We start from the raw sequence: 16,995 nt of genomic DNA, 5'->3' as shown, positions 1-16,995 counted from the left end.
TCTGAGGAAGAGGACAACATCTCACCTCTCAGTGGGAGGCACTGGCTGCCTTTTTATGAGCATCACGGGCTGGAAAAGTGCTGAGATGAGGCCCAACCTGCAAGGATAGGAGCACAGAGAGGGCTGGTTACAGGCAGCTGGAGAAAATGGGTGGTAGCACAGAGAAGAGCCTGCAGGGATTTGTCTGTTTGGGAGATGTTGCTGCAGGTGAAGTTAAACATTTAACCTGCTAAAAATGAGGACTCATTTTCTGATTGACTTCAGGAGACCTGTGTGGATGTCTTCATGTGTGGAGTGGGCTTACCAGAGGGGTCCAGGGGTTCTACCTGCCCCAGCACCATTCCTTGTGCCATCCATCTGCCTAGCGTGGGTGTATGGAGCTGCTTCCCCCCACCCTGCTCAGGCTGGCTGGGTGTCAGGGTTTGCATGTGAAGCCACAGCAGTCTCTGCCCTGGAAAGCCTGCAGTGATCTCATTCCTCAAGGCAAACAAAGCCTTGATCCTGAGCCTTTCCTTCTCTCCAGGGGAAGGCATTCAGGTGCTTAAATATGCATCTGAATCTTTAACTCCAGTCAGTTGTTTCTGGGGGTTTGGGCTTTTTCAGGAGCAGCAGCAGTAACATAACCCCTCTGCACCAGGAAAAGATGGGGGAGGCAGGACCAAGGGCTGCTGAAGCAGGTGAGTAACCCCTGGAGCTGGCAGGGAAAATCCTGAGCTGGGCCAACCTCAGCCTGTCATTGATGATGGAGGAGTTGTTCCCTCAGAGCTGGAATTGTTAGGAAAATCCAGTGCCTGCAGGTAAAGGACAGCTGAGCTGCTTCTCCTGAACGTGCCTCTTGAAGAGTCCAGGGGTGGCTGTAAAGATGCTGAGAGGCCTGGAGCATCTCTGTGAGGAGCAGAGGCTGAGAGCCCTGGGGCTGGTGAGCATGGAGAAGAGCAGCCCCAGAGGGGATCTGCTCAATGCTCAGCAAGAGATAAAGGGTGGGAGGTAAGAGGATGGAGCCAGACTCTTCTCAGTGGTGCCCAGTGGCAGGGGGCAATGGGCATGAACTGGAACACAGGAGGCTCCATCTGAAACTTCTTTGGTGTGAGCGCTTCCAACCCCCCCTGGCCATTGTGATCCTGGGCAAGCTCCTGTGGCTGCCTTGCTTTAGCAGAGGGATTGGACTGGATGATGCTCAGAGGTCACTTCCAACCTCACCATTCTGATGCTCCCCATCAGCCTTTGCTCACCAGTGCTGGGAAGTGAGCAGAGGGACATTTGTGCTTGGGCTTGGGCTGAAGCTGCAGAGGAGCAAACAGCAGCTCGGTGAGAAATGTCCTCCTGTCACAACTGGCTGTAATTGAAGTTAGCAGAGCCTTGACAAAGTTGAGGGATGCCACTTTTGTCCTCAATGTGAGTGGGAAGCACCAGGTGTAGGACAGGGCCAAGTGCTAGTTTAAAAGCTGAGAAACCCTCTCTTAACAAGAGCCAGTAATTAGAGTCAAGATAAGGGTGCCCTTGGGTCAAAGGTCTTCCTATGATGGAGGTTGGTGTTGAGGAGTCAGTGCCAATGATGAATCTTCTGCTCTGATTCTTCTAATTCATATTTTAAATGAAGAACCAAAAGGTACCTCCTCAAAAGGTACCAGCTGATGACCTTTAGCATCACTCTGAGGTGGTTGTGGGGTTTTGTGTGCCAGGATTTTGGCTGAACTCTGGTTTTGGAGGACTGGAGTTTGGAGCCACTGCCTTGGTGGCTTTCCTTGCAGGGTGGTGGAGCTGCAATGGGTTTCAGCTGCTGATTAGAAGCTATGTTCTGCTCTTGTTCATTGCATTTGTTACCGACAGATTAAACCCTGCAGGACACTTGCAGCTGGGATTTGTAATGTCAGAACTTGCTTCAGAGAACTAGAGGGGCATTATCCTCCCTTCCCCCCCCCCCTTAAATGTGCATGTGGGGGTTATTTTCAGTTGGGTTTCTCAGCTGTGATTGTGTCAACAACCACTTGTCAAGTGTTGGTAGCACCACCTGAGTGGTGAAAGCAGAGGCAGGTGTGCTCCTGGGGAGCTAATAAATTTCCTGTGTGATACAGAAAGGCTTTGCTGGTCTGAAGCAGGCAGAGCTCCTCTGATGGCATCTGAGCAGGTACCCCAGAGACCAACCAAGGTTTTGTGAGTACTGATGGGCTTGTTGATGTTGAGGTGGGTGCTGGAGTGTGGGTGCTGTAGCTGCTGGGCATTTGAGAGCCTGGATTTTTCCAGGGCAGGAAGAGAGCCTGGCGTTGTTCACCTGCTTTTCAGCCTTTCCTATAGCCCTTTTCACGGGCTCTTTCTCAACACTTCCTCAACGCACCACAAACCTTTTTATCCAGCTCTGTTAACTCAAACTCCCTCCAGGAGCCCAGCTGGGGCATTTTTTTGAGGGGAGTGGAGAGAATAAACCTCAGTGCTGTGTCAGGAGATGTTTTTCCAGGGGGTGAGGAGGGACTGAACCCCAGTGCCGTGTCAGGAGATGTTTTTCCAGGGGGTGAGGAGGGACTGAACCCCAGTGCCATGTCAGGAGATGCTTTTCCAGGGGGTGAGGAGGGACTGAACCCCAGTGCCGTGTCAGGAGATGCTTTTCCAGGGGGTGAGGAGGGACTGAACCCCAGTGCCGTGTCAGGAGATGCTTTTCCAGGGGGTGAGGAGGGACTGAACCCCAGTGCTGTGTCAGGAGATGCTTTTCCAGGCGATGAGGAGGGACTGAACCCCAGTGCCGTGTCAGGAGATGTTTTTCCAGGGGGTGAGGAGGGACTGAACCCCAGTGCCGTGTCAGGAGATGCTTTTCCAGGCGGTGAGGAGGGACTGAACCCCAGTGCCATGTTTGTAGCTATTTTTCCAGGAGAGGAGGAGGGAATAAACCCCAGGGCAGGGCAGGGTGCAGCCAGGGCTGCAGGTCTCAGGGAGCATCCCCACGCCGGCTCTCGGGCTCGCTGGCATCGAGATGCAAATGATGTCGGCGGAGCCACGGCTTGTAAAGCTTGACAGAAAATAATGAGAAACACTAAATCTTTTATAAGGTCAACACTCAAGCAGCTGTCAAACAAGAAAAGAATTTAGCGAAAGATACACACACACACACACACACACAAATACCCAACTTCCATCGCCTCATTAAATCCAACAGGGCCGGGGCCCGGCGTGGGGAAGGAGGCACCGGGGCGCCTCCGTTTTGTGTCAGTAATTTGCGGCGGAGGAAGGGCGAAGATGAACCAAGCCGACGCCGAAGGGGCCTTGGGGGAGGCTGGGGAATCGTTAGTGCGCCAGGAGCGGCCTCGGCTCCTAATTGGAAGCATTGGGCATTATCAACGGAGGATTTGCCTCGGCTCCCTGACAGCTCTCTAGGCCTGGAATGATAGCCCACTTGTCAGTGTAAAAGACCATTAAAAACAAACCATTTTGATTTAATTGGAGGCGGTGTGCTGGGGGGCCCAGGTGAGCCGCTTCATCAGCCCATGTTGGCTGCTGATGCCTTTTTCCCCCTGTATTGATGGCTTGGGTTTGGTTTTCTTTTTTTTATGATTATTATTTTTTTTTTCCTATTACTTTTTTCCTCCTCCTCCCCTTCAAAAACTGTCTAGAAAAGAGAAAGAGGTGCTGAAAGATCCTTCAGAGCCGTGCTGAGAGTGGCTTTCAATAGGGTTGTCAACAAATGGCATGACAAGTTGGGGAGAGAGAGGCACAGGTGCTTTTAAAACAGACATTACCCTGGCCAAGATGAGCTGCACTCTGAGGTGTCTGCTGGATGATGAGGGTTGCAAATCCTGGGGCTTTTCCTGGCAGTCATGGCTTTAACTGGATGTTAAGTGGATGTTGCTGGCAGTTGTGGCTTTAACTGGATGTTAAATGGATGTTCCTGCCACTCATGTCTTTAGCTGGTTTAATAAATGGGACTGGGTTTTATCAGCTCAGTTTTTCTAGTTCTGGGAATCAGAGGATCACAGAATGGGAGGGGACCTCTGAAGAGCAAGTCCAACCCTCCCCTCCCAGAGCAGGGTCACCCAGAGCAGCTTGTCCAGGATTGCAATGTCCAGGCAGGTTTTGAATGTCTCCCAAGGAGCAGTGAGGGCAGAGGCAGGGCCACCAAGAGGGGAGGGCTTCAGAGAACTGCCTATGTTGTGGAGGAAGGAGGAAGCAGCAGGGAGAGAGCTGGGGTTGGGAGGATGGAGAATAATGGCAGGTGGGAAGAGAGATGAAAGAATACACACAGGCAGGCCTTGAAAGCCTCCAGAGAAGGAGACTCCACCACCTCTCTGGGCAGCCTGATGCAGTGCTCTGCCACCCTCAAAGTAAAGAAGTTCCTTCTCATGTTTAGATGGCACTTCCTATGCTTAACTTGATGCCCATTACCTCTTGTCCTGGCACTGGGGACCACTGACACTTGGTCTGGGCTGTAATAGTGGGAGTAAAGGAGAACTGACCCTCTGGAGATGTAGCCTAGCGTGTCCCCACCATGGCAGATGTCCTGGGGTCAGGCCAGAGCTGGCAGCTTTCATGCTGATGTCATAGAACCACTGAATGGTGAGGGTTGAAAGGGACCTCTGGGGGTCACCTAGTGCAACCTCCCTGCTCCTGTGTCTCTGAGATCTGAATCCTGACTCTTTTCATGTCAAGCAAGGGTTTTACTTCAACTTAAGTTGTCTCTTGGGCTGAAGGCAGAAGAGGTCCAAGTACATTTAATATGCAGTTCTGTGGACTTGTGTATGAAGCTGTAGGCAGCAGTGGTAGGTGCTCACCTGTAACCCAGCACAGTATGTGTGATTTTACTCTGAGGGGCTGCAAACACTCCAGATCTGTCCCTTCATGGGTGAATACCTCCATAACAAGGGACACTGGCTGCCACTAGTTGCTTGTGCTGCCTTTGGGCACCAGGGCTTGAATGTACTGGTGAGGCCACACCTTGAAAACTGGGGTCAGGACATTGAGGTGCTGGAGCACGTCCAGAGAAGGGCAACAAAGCTGGGGAAGGGTCTGAGGAACAGGTCTGGTGAGGAGCAGCTGAGGAAACTGGGGGTGTTTAGTCTGGAGAAAAGGAGGTTGAGGAGAGGTCTCATTGCTCTCTGCAGCCCCCTGAAAGGAGGTTGGAGTGAGGTGGGTGTTGGACTCATCTCCCTAGTATGAGGTGATAGAAGGAGAGGAAATGGCCTGAAATTGTGCCAGGGGAGGGTTAGGTTGGAGGTGAGGAAAAATCTCTTTGCTGCAAGAGTGGTCAGGGATTGGCACAGGCTGCCCAGGGAGGTGGTGGAGTCCCAGTCCCTGGAGGTGTTTGAGGAACCTGTGGCCATGGCACTCGGGGACATGTTTTAGTGGCTGTGGTGGTGCTGGGTTGAAGGTTGGACTCAATCTTGGAGGCCTTTTCCAAGTGAAACAACTCCATGATTCTTCCACGAGCAGGTGAAACCTTTTGGGAGGGTAGGAAATCAACGTGTAGCAGGTTATTTCAGCAGAGATGTTTGGCTTTCCTGACAAGCCAGCAGCTGCAGCGTTACAGGAGCTGTGTTTGTCAGTTCAGCTCCTCTGACAGAAGAAAATATATATATAAAAGAGAGGTAAGGCATTAAAAAAAAATGCAGAACACTTCTCTGCCTGTGTGTTAAACCTCAGCTGCTAATTCTGATGAAGGATCAGGCTGCCAGCAGATAGCAGATCCCTGGTGAGAATCAAATTCAGGAGCCCAGAATTTTCCTGCGAAGTTTCTTGTTGGGTTTGTTTGGTTGTTTGGTTTCTTTTTTTTTTCCCTCCCCCCTCCAGTGGGGATTCCTCTAATTACTTTCAGTGGAAATTTTACCTGACAGAGCTTTCCCAGGTAGCACAAGGAGGATGTGGGGAGATGCTCAGGAGTTGACAGAGCCTTTGATTTTTGTGCCAGGTTGCAAATTAAGTCTTTTGCCAAAGGTACCTGAGCAGTTGCTCGTCAATTGCTTATCGCTTATTCATATCTCAGCTCGTTTCATCTGCTGGGGAAGGCAGCAAATGGTGACAAAAGTGGTGTCCAAGGTTGCTGCATTTGTATTTTTAGTGCGGTTTCCTCCTCTTCCTTTGGGCCAGTAAACAGAGGGCGGAGGCAGAGCTGCCGGCCCCGGGCGGAGGCAGAGCTGCCGGCCCCGGGCGGAGGCAGAGCTGCCGGCCCCGGGCGGAGGCAGAGCTGCCGGCCCCACCAACCCAGGAGGAGGGAAACTTACCATCCCTGGAGGTGTTTAAAAGATGCATGGAGGGAATGGATTTAAGCTGGAAGAAGGTGGATTTAGGTTGGAGATCAGGAAGAAATTCTCTATTGCGAGGGTGGGGAGACAGTGGCACAGGTTGCCCAGGGAGGCTGTGGATGGCCACCTCCCTGGAGGTGTTCCAGGCCAGGTTGGATGAAGCCATGAGCAACCCGGGCTAAGTGGAAGATGCCTCTGCCCGTGGCACAGGGGTTGGAACTGGATGATCTTTACTGTCCCTTGTCCCTCCTCCCTGGATGCTGTTCGTGGGAGGGAAGGGAGGAAGAGGGAAAGGAGAAAGAGGAGAAGAAAAGACTTGGGGAGGTTTGAGAGCTGTGGCTGCGGGAGGAACCCAACCACAGTCATGGATGAAAGGCAAGGGAAAGCACGAAGGAAAACACAGGCTGAAAAATGAATAGTGATGGGAAGGTCTGGGGTGAGAGGAGCTGTAAAGAGGAGGCTTGCCCCAGTATCTCGTGTGACTTCCACAAGCTGTTTAACAGCGATCGGTCATGTTCCCTGCCTGACACCAGCCGCAGCAGCAGCAGCTCTGTGCTGACAGGCAGCAGGGATAAATGATTACTGACATATGCTAATCGGACAGTCCTAGACAGGGCAGAAGAGGAATACATCAAGGTGGTGCAAAACCACATTTCTTGGTCAAAACTCTCCAACTTGTACAACTAAATTAGCTTCAGGAAGTCGCAAGGTTTTGTCTTCGGTTTTAACTGTGGTTAAAAATCCACAGCGTGGGGGGAAGAGAAACCCCAACCCAACCCATCAGAACAGGGGCTGGGGTGGAGGGCTGAGAGGCTCTTTGCAGTGGTTTCTATCAATCATAGAACCACTGAATGGTAGGGGTTGGAAGGGACCTCTGAAGATCCAACCCTGCTGCCAAAGCAGGGTCACCCAGGGCAGATCACACAGGAGCACATCCAGATGGGGCTTGAAAGTCTCTGGAGAAGGAGACTCCACAACCTCTCTGGGCAGCCTGCTGCAGGGCTCCAGCACCCTCACATCAAAGGAGGTTTTCCTCATGCTGAGGTGGAACTTCCTGGGTGCCAGATGTTGATGCCAGGTCTGATTTTGGCCGTGCAAACTCCCTGCAGGGTTTCAGTGCTTGCAGACTTTCTGCTGTCTCCTCCCCATGCTGCATGCCCAACTCCTTTCCTGCCTTCCTAAAGTGGTCCCAAACAAAGCTGTCAGAATTGCAGCAAATATCCCAGAGCACAGCAGGATGTGTGGATGAATTCAGGGAGATGTTTAGATCCCATTGCTAGGACAAGAGGTCTTCACCTTGTCTCTCTTTTGGATCAGTTAAGGATGTCCTATGAACACCTGGAGCCTGGCTAGACTCTGTGCCAGGGTGAATATTGTCAGCCAGGTAGTTCAGAGACCTCTCAAGAGTGCAGCCTTCCTGGAAAGAATCATAGGATTGTTTTGGTTGGAGAAGACCTCCAAGATTGAGTCCAACCTTCAGCCCAGCACCTCCATGGCCATCAAACCATGTTCTGAAGTGCCATGGCCACAGGTTTCTTGAACACCTCCAGGCATGGGGACTCCACCACCTCCCTGGGCAGCCAATCCCTGACCACTCCTGCAGCAAAGAAATTGTTTCTATAGGAACCTAAATCTCCCCTGGCACATCTTTAGGGTATTTCTTCTTGTTCTACCACCTGATAGAACTTGAAAGTTCTAAACCTTGGGGTGGAAATAGTCCTTGAAACTTTTGGCATGGTTTGAATTGGTGACAAAATGCCAGGCTGCCAAGATGCAGGTTTGAGTGCCCTGCTTGTGTTGGGTTAGTTGTGGGGACACCAGCAGAGAGCAACTGCTAACAAGGAGATAGAAAAAAAGATGTTCCTCATCTCCTGAAGCTCCTGAAAGTGCACACAAGCTGGAAAAGAAGTCATTAAGCTCTTATCTGGGCAGCTGCTGCCTCTCTGCCAGGGCTTATGGCTGCAAAACAATCCCAAAGGAGTTGATGGTTGAGCACATCCAGAGCAGGACTGTTTTGAGGCGTGGCTCTCATGGAGCTCCAAGTTCAGGTCCTTGTGTCTACCTTCATCGTGTGCTGAGGGTCTGGACAAGGTTAGATGATGTCCTTGGGTCCAGCCAAGGGCTCCCTACCTTCTCCAAACGGGGCAGGTGCCAGAAGGACTCCTCCTGTGCGGGTGCCGGCTCTCTCCTCAGCAGCGTGGTGCGGGTCTCGCGCGCTTTGTCTTTCTGTAACCAAGAGTGGAGAGGAAGGGCTGAAGGGGCTGCCCAGATCCCTGCCTCAGGCTGCTGTCATGCTGGGCTGTAGCAGAGCTAAAGGTCACCATGGACTGATGATCACAAGTGGATGATCTGGGTAGTTTTTCCTGGTGTATGCATCTAACACTGGTGTCAAAAACACACTGAGGAGAAAGGAAAAACTCAACCCAGGAGCAGCTGCCAGCTCTCAGGGTCTGCTTTAGCAGCATCCCAGGGAGATGACCACTGCCTGCAGGAGGCCCTGTGAGCTACAGCTAGGGCTCAGCACTGGCTGGGGAAGTCATTTCCATCACCCCTACCACGGGGGAAGGGCTTCCTGGCTGTCTGGTGTGTGTTCCTCTCCTGATTAATTGCAGCTTAGAGGTCTTCATGGTTCCAGCAAAGGCAGTGCAGAGCACTGTGTGATGTTTTGGCCACTGTGTGCTGCTTTGCCCCCTGTGTGAAAGCCTGAGGAATCTCTGGCTCTGTGCTCCAGGATGTAGGTTGGTGTTGCTGGCAGGAATGGGTGGCTGCAGGCTTTGGGAACTTGATGGAGGGAATGTAATGATTAAAGCCATCAATCATTAACAGATAAGGTGGGGATGCACTTTCCAGCACCCTAGGCTTGTGCATTCATAAAGTAGCTGCTAATTAAGACCACTCTATTCTTGCACTTCAACCATAAAGCATCGTTTGTGATGGCAGCAAGCCCATTGAAATTGGTCATTACCATATTAACTCGACTCTTCTTTGAGCCATTAACTAATAAAACAGTCGTTGGCTGCTTTTAAATGTTATTGCAGTACTGGGGTGCTGAACACTAACAGCTGCTGAGGGTGCTGGTATCAAGCCAGCCATGCCAGGAGCAGGGCTGGTGCTGGCTCTTTGAATGTTTGTTGGCTGTCTGGATGATCTTTAAGGTCCTTTCCAACTCAACCAATTCCATGATTCTATGATTCTATGACTCTGAGGCCAAGATTTCATGATTCCATGACTCTATGCACTCTGACAGGTAACCTGAGTAGAGCTGATGCTGTCCAGTGGACAGTCTGCAGAGCTCCCGGGGTGAGGATGACACCCAAGATAATTTAAACCTGAATTGTGTTTTACTGCTGTGATGACATTGAAAGAGGCCCAGAGCCTGCATTTGAATTGCTACCAGGAGTTTGGCTGAGCACCTCATGGCTAGAGGCATCCTGAGGAGGACAGATCCTTGATGATTGCTAGAAAGGTGTCTCTGTGGGACCAGCACCTCTGTGGGACTGGTGTCCAAGCCTTTGAAAGGCCTTGGCCAAAGCACTGCTGCCCTGGAGAGAGCTGTCTCAGCTTCTGTTTATATTTTCAGGTACAGAAAGTCTTTACCAAGACCTCACCTTCCCTTTTGTCTTTGGTGCTGTGATTTGCATGGCTGGGGTTCACTCCCAGAGCTGCTGGCTGAAGCCAGGCATCTTGGCTGGGGAGAAGCTCATCTCTGCTGGCTTTCACCAGCCTCCTACCAGTCAGGGAGGAAGCTTTCCCAGCAAAAAGCTTTTCCCATGGCTGGGAGGAACCCATCCACGGTGGGGTAGGACAGCAGGGGGGTCCTGCCTGGTAGCAGTGGTGTGCAGAGCAAGGGAAAGCTCTGCCGGGGCGTGATCACCTTTTTCTTTACCACTCGCTGGGCTACTGTCAGGGCTCTCTGCTGTTCCATCCACAGCTCCTTGTATTTGTGTTGGAGGAGGTCAAAAATGGGAGTGGAAGGCCTGGAAAACATTGGAGAGAGAACAATATGATCTCCAGGGCTAACAGCTCTCTGCCTCCCCACGCTGGTTCCTCTCTCTGCTCCTAGAAGGTGTGGCTGCTGAGAACATGAATTAACCTCACTGGGAAAGGCTTTTTCTGCAAGCAAGGCTCAAACCCACCTCCATTAGCAGCACCACAGCCTGCACATGCTGGGGGTAACCTGGAGCACAGTTCTGTTAGGACATTCCCCAGGACAGGCACAACTTCTGTCTTTGCACCACTTTTCACAGAGCCCATATCACCATCTCTGCTCAAGCAGAGGGAGGACCATGGAGCACCACAGGCTGTGGCTCAACCCTGGGCCATGCTATGGCTCCAGGAGAGCACTTCCCAGCTGGTACCTGGTGGTGGGTAATGAAAGCCCTGACTGGGACAAGGTCCAGAAGAAGAAAGCTGAGCTTTTGTGCTGCTACTCTGGAACTCAGAGGACCAAGCAGATGTGTTTGCTCCTTGAAGCAGGGTACCAGGGAGCATCCTGGCCAGGAGGAGGCAGAGGAGCTGCAGACTATGGGAAAACAGTGTTTTGCTGGCCAGTGTCCTGTTGAGATGATCTGAGCTGGCATGAAATTGCCCAGCTTGTGGTAGAGCTCTAGACTGCAAGTGTTGAGCCTTGCTGCTTGCAAGTGAGGATGCTTTAGCTTCATCAGCCAGCATGGGAAGCAGACCTGGCAGTGGCAGCAGCACAGTTGTGGCCTTGGGGACAGCACATCACTTACTGCTGTGGCCCTGCTGCTCCTTTTCCCCTGCCAAGCAAACACTTGAGGGTGATGGAGAACCTTGACCTCAACTTTTATTTGTCCTGGTCCATGTATATCTTGCTCAAGAGGACTTCACCCATCTCAGCAGCAACCAACATCTGGAGCCATCACGCCCTGCTCTGCTCCCACCTGTAGCCCACTGCCCTCAGCTGCAGCTCTCATAACAAAGGCAGAATGTTCCCTGCCTGTCTGGACCAACAGCAAGGTACTGGAGCCCTGAGATGACTGCTGAACCACTTCTGGGCTACCAGCTCCACCAGAAGGTTGTTTTATGCAGCCTGTGTGCCACAGAGTGAGTTGGTGCTTGGTGGCTTTTGGCAGGACTGTGTCCAAAATTGGGTAGCAACCAGTTTGTAGCAGCCTGGAGAACCTCTGATGATCAGGGAGGGCTCCAGCAGCTCATATGCAAATAGTAACTCTTCTGCTTCTTGTTCCTTCACCCCCATGGTGACTTTTATTACTTAATTATTGCACACCACATGCTTCAAACCAGCCTAATCTATGGTGGTGTTTTCTAATGATACTAGATGTGCAATCCAGCAGTATCCATCCCGAGGGGGCATTCATATCAGAGGAGACATCCTTCTGCAGCCCTCCTCTCCCACAGATCACAGGCTGCAGGGCTTTGCAAGGCTTGCCTTACAAATCAGCTCTGCTGCTCCCCAGACTTGGTGCCCAGGGCCACACTGACCTTTACCCTTTGTTGTGCCCCCTTCTCTCCCCTCCTTCCCTCCCAGTTTGACATCTCCTACTGATCAGAGCTGAGGGGGAAAAAAGGGCTCTCAGAGGATAAAAGAGGTGGCAAAGCTGTGGTCAGGTGGCTGATTGTGCTCGTGGGTCTCCAGTCTCATTGCATTGTGGTGGCCCTCACCATGTGCTGCTGCCAGCCTTCCTCATGGGCTCATTTCCTTGGCCTGGCCCTTTGCTCTCCAAGGCAGGAGCTTCCCTGGTGTGGGAGGGGTGCAGGAAAACACAGAGCCCTTTGTCTGTGGTGCTTGATCATTGATTTGATTTTGGTGTGAGTTCTTAATTGTGGTAGCTGAATGTGCTCTCACATCTCTATGGAGGTGACTTTTACCATCTCCAGTGGACCAGGCAGTTGGTGACTGATTAGTCCACAGCTGGCTCGTAAGTAAATGCTTGAAAGGACACATTTGGGTTGATGCTCTTCAGAGATCCTTCCCTGCCGTGTGATTAATCGCATTTAAGTCCTGAACCAGCAAAATATAGGCTCCTGCCTGGGCTGCTGCACGCATGCCCTGCCTCTGAAATGGGTGGGAATGGTTCCTGTGCTGAGCTGTGGATCTGAGCTCTGGTGGGGCTGTAGGATGTGAGGCTTCTCCTGGCTTCTCCTGCCTCCTTTGAGGGAAGCAGTGAGGAGGAGCAGGGGACATCAGGTGACACTTCTCTGCCCAAGGTCACAGCGAGGTGGTTTGCTCTTTGTAGGTCAAACTCTGCTCTTCGTGGGGTGGGGTGGGGGGAATTTTGGCCTCACTATTGGTGCCTCTTGGCAGTGTGGCAGTTGCTCACTTGCAGCTGGCCTTTGGGACAAGCTCCTCTTGCTTTAGTGGTACTGAAGGGCAGGAACGAAGAGTTTGTGTCTTCTGCTTCCTTTTGTCACCCTGGGCTGGGAGGATTTGGCTGTTTGTGGTGTGTGGCTGCTGTGGGGAGAGTGGGGGAAGAAGCACCCACTGGAAAAAAAAACCCCACTTCTGGTGGGTTCAACTCCACCTCCTTCAGGGGAGCTCAGATCCATCTTGGTTTTGGCACCAGCGCCCTGCCACAGAAAGGGAAGGGAAAGAAGTTCTGCTAGGATGTGACAAATTATTTATAATTGTGGAAAAAGAAGAATAAGAAGGAAATTAATGAAAGAATCAGGTGCTTCCTTTTATAGTCAAATAGTTGGAGCCACTTCTGGTGCTTGACAATCCCTAAATATTTTAGAATTTATCTGTGCACACTTTCAGAACTATTATCCCTCAAGCAGTCCCTGTCTCTCTAATAGGCTCTCTCTCTAATTTACTTTCAAGAGGCAGGGTACAGACCTATTTTCCAACTGCAGTGACAAGCTCCTGCTAGCGTGGTTATACAATGTGGTGCTGCCAGCCTGCCAGGGAGCTCCCTGCAAAAGGAGCTGCAGCCTCCTAATAGGGCTGCTTGGCCACGAAAACAACCTTAAAAAACCCAGGCATAATAAAGTATTAACAGTGTTAAAATAAAAGCAGTGTAGGCCTTAAATGAGCTACAAACCAGTTAAATCTATTTTATTCAGCATGAGCCTTCAGTGCTTTTGCAGCTGATACCTCAGAGCTGGGATTTAGCTGAAATGAAGGCACCAGGGACATGCAAGAGAAATGGTAATTATAATTTGCAAACATTAGGCTGACACCTTCCCTTCCTTCCCCTTCCTTTCCTTTCCCTTCCCTTCTTTCTTTTCCTTCTTGGGGGGTGTGTATAAATTCTGACAGCTGTGATTTGTGCCCTGCCAAATAATGCTCCAGCAGCTTGGGCTGGGGCTCCCTTTCTGGCAGCTCCTCCTCGGAGCCAGCAGCTCATTAAAACTTTGGAGGCAGAGAAGTTGCCGAAAACAGGGGAGAGAGGCATCAGAACCATCGGGGGGGAGTGGGGGGAAGGCTTTTGGTTACAGGCTCCTTGAAAGGTGTTTGAGAAGGGAGCCTTGGGTCTGACAAACTGGAATTTTAGTACTCCTCTCCCTTCACAGTGGGGCAAAATAATTGGTCATCAGTGACTACTAATTTGGTTTAGTAGCCAGAGGCAGTTTTTTTTTCTTCCCGGGAAATCAATGCCGGCGCCGAGGTCTGCTCAACGTTGATTCAGCTCAAGATGGGTCCTCATTTAGCTCTTGATGCTTCTTCCACCGGAGACAGCTATTTTGTTAAAATGAAATTAAAACCTGCCCATAACACTCGGCTCGGGGAGAGGCACCCGTCAATGCCACGCTGCTCTCGAGGTTTCAAGGTTGTCAGCCTCCCTTCAAAACTTCTTTTCAAAGGTTTTTGTAGGCATCAGCTGCACACACACACGAGAAAAAGGAATATAAAAAAGGTGCTTGGCAAAAATGGATGCAAAGGGGCTCAGGAAGGGGCTTTGCACCTGCTTGAAAATGTGCTGCAAAAGGGTAAAACCTTGCCTCCTGATTGCCTGTTTCTTGTCTCATTCAAAGTGTTCCCTGTTAATATTTTAGCATCAGCTCCAGCCCTTGGATTTATTTTCTTGTTGGCTCTCCTGGTAGCCAGAGCATCCTTCCTGCTGCTGCTCAGGATGGCTGTGCTGGGGGGAGTGGAGCAGAGGACACTTGCTCGGGCATTGGTTCCCCAAGTGGCTGCACAGCTGTTTGGGTTGCACCAAAAGAAACCCAACCCACCCTGAGCTGATTTCGGCAGCAGCTTAGTGACAGCAGGACCTGGCCCTGCATGAATGTTCTGCAGCAGCTAAGTCAGATAATGGAAGCATTTTGCAGTCCTGATATCAAAACTCTGTTGTTTATCCTGAAAACTGAACTGCTTCCTGGAAGGTCAATGAGGTTTCAGTGGGGTTGAGTCCTTGCTGGTGTCCTTCCATCTAAGATGATGAGCTTCTGCTGCACAGCCAGGATCTGGTTTTGGGGTCTTCAGTCCATAGAGGAGATAGCAGCAGGGGCCACCACCTTTGTGTTCCTCTCTGGTGTACTTCACGATGGGAAGGGTTGGTCTTGTGGTATTCAGGTCCATAGTGAGATCTCCCCCTGGCTCATGACCAGAGCAGTTGAACTGGCTGCCACCAGCTTGTCGGGAACCAGTTTGGTCTCCAGCATCTCTGGAGTGTGGGGCTTCTCAGTGTTGCTTGCACAGACTGTCTTCAGCACAGAAAGCACAAGCTGGGGTCGGTGATTCTGCTTGGGACACTGAGCTGCCACCAAGGCAGGCAGCAGCAGGGCATTAGTCATAGAATAGCTTGAGTTGGAAGTGACCTTAAAGATCATTTAGTTCCAACTCCTCTGCCATTCAACACCTTCCACTAGCCCGGGTTGCTCAAAGCCTCATCCAGCCTGGTCTTAAACGCTTCCAGGGATGAGGTGTCTGCAACCTGGGCAATCTGTTCCGAGTGTTTCACCACTCTCATAGTAAAGAACTTCTTCCTAATACCCAACCTAAATCTCCCCTGCTCTAGTTTCAAACGATTGCCCCTTGCCACAGGCCCTTATGTTCAGGTCCCTCTGCCCCAGAAGGGGACTGACAGCCCAGGACAGCTCTGATTGCAGCTCCTTGTGCTGCTCTATCACCTCCCTCCTTACCGATGGGCTGGAGCTAGCAATCCATCTACCGTTAATTTGTCTCTGTGTAGCCCAGCAGGAACCTGGGCTATGATTACAGCTCTGGCCCTTGTGTGAGAGCCTGCACGGCTCCAGCATCCCCCTGCAAACCGCCTGGCTCTGCCTTGCCTTAATTGTTCCCCTTTGGCCAGTGGACCTGTCTCTTCTAACAAGGGCAGCGAGGAGGACCGAGGTAATTGAAGCACTTAGCCACCCTCCCCAGCATCGCCTCCTGCAGCTAATTGGGAAAGAGGGCCCTGGGCTCAGCCTTATTTCTTTTAATTGTTTGTGGGTTTTGCATAAGGGTGAATGGCAGAGGAGGGACGAGCAGTTAGTGGCGGGCTCTTGACTTGGAAATTCGTCTAAAAGGTCACTTACAATTTGTTAAAAGGCTTTTTGGGGGAGCGAATTCAATTAGCGGCTGCTGGCTGGGGGCGGAGAGATGGCAGAGCGAGCAGGGAGCCAAGCTGAAGGCTCTTCATTTCCCTAAAGCTCGGGGGCTGTGTGGTGAAGTTAGAGGCCTCTTACAGCTTTATGGTCCTCTAAATAGGTGCTGGCAATAAACCCGTGGAGAGACCTGAAAGATCATTTTTAAATGATCTCCACTTGTCCTCACTTTCCATTAACCACTGAAGAAAACAACAAGAGAAAAATTGGTAGGAAAACACTCAGGGACCAATTTTGGTTGGTTGGTTGTTGGTTCCCCCCCTCTCCCCCCCTTTTTTTTCCCCTCTTCCCCTCCCAGTCTGTGAGCTGGTAAAACTCTCAGCTGAAACAGTGAATCTTCCACCCCTGCAGCAACGGCAGGAGCTGTGCTATCAGAGGCCTGAGCTCTCCAAAGCTGCTTTTACAATCCCTTGTAATTTGGGCAGAGGAAATAACAATATAAATGATCTTCACTGTGGGCAGTGGCTGCTTCTAAGTGTCAGAGGATCTGTTATTTTGCTCAGAGGGCTCGTATGCAGAGGACAGTAAAAAGAATAAAATCCATTGTAAACATGCACTTTACAAGATTTATCAGGTGCTCATAGCTGTGCTTAGGAGCACACAGGGCTGCAACAGCACCAATTTGCTTTACTATTCCCTGCCAGGCCGGGAGTGAGATGTCTACTTGTGACAGTGCTAAACATGTCTTGCAGTGGAGGTGCCAGACCAGCTCTTAGTCATCAAATCACTGCCTTTACAAGCTGGAAGTTGGGCTTTAAATTTGGGCTGGTTTTATTTTTCTGGGGGAGGGGTTGGAGATAGCTTTTGGCTGACTTTAATTGAAGATTTTGGGTTGATGGCCATGGTGGGCTTAGGTGGATAAATCTCAGCTCTGTGGCTGATGTGCAGGACCTGAATGCTCTGCAGACCATGGCTTGGCTGCTTGTTTCCATGGAACCTTAGAATTGTTTTGGTTGGAAGAGATCTCTAAGATCACTAACTTCAACCATGACCATTAAACCATGTCCCCAAGTGCCATGGCCATACATTTCCTGACCACCTTGAACTGCTTTCTTTTAAGCCAAGAACCTGAAGCAGAAGACCTCTAAGATCATTGAGTCAACCCCAGAACCATAGAATTGTTTTGGTTGTAAGAGATCTCCAACTTCAGCCTTGGCCATTAAACCACGTCCCCAAGTGCCATGGCCACACATTTCCTGACCACATTGAACCTGAAGTAGAAGACCTCTAAGATCAC

General features: G+C 51.0%; 1 protein-coding gene across 1 annotated transcript in view; it reads right to left on the bottom strand.

The window, feature by feature from the left end:
• Nucleotides 1–28: 28 nt before the first annotated feature.
• The window catches only part of CFAP77 (cilia and flagella associated protein 77), a 62,911-nt gene continuing 45,944 nt past the window's right edge, over nt 29–16,995 (bottom strand). Inside the window, exons 4-7 of the mRNA XM_009896269.2 lie at nt 10,099–10,201; nt 9,199–9,204; nt 8,355–8,450; nt 29–97 (exon numbers count right to left, since the gene is read on the bottom strand). Coding sequence (XP_009894571.2) covers nt 29–97; nt 8,355–8,450; nt 9,199–9,204; nt 10,099–10,201 — 274 coding nt within the window. The remainder of the gene's footprint in view (nt 98–8,354; nt 8,451–9,198; nt 9,205–10,098; nt 10,202–16,995) is intronic.

Source organism: Dryobates pubescens, chromosome 29, assembly GCF_014839835.1.
Source record: "Dryobates pubescens isolate bDryPub1 chromosome 29, bDryPub1.pri, whole genome shotgun sequence".
Lineage (NCBI taxonomy): Eukaryota > Metazoa > Chordata > Aves > Piciformes > Picidae > Dryobates > Dryobates pubescens.
Note: the sequence above shows the minus strand (reverse complement) of the source record. Positions and strands in the feature narration are given on the sequence as shown.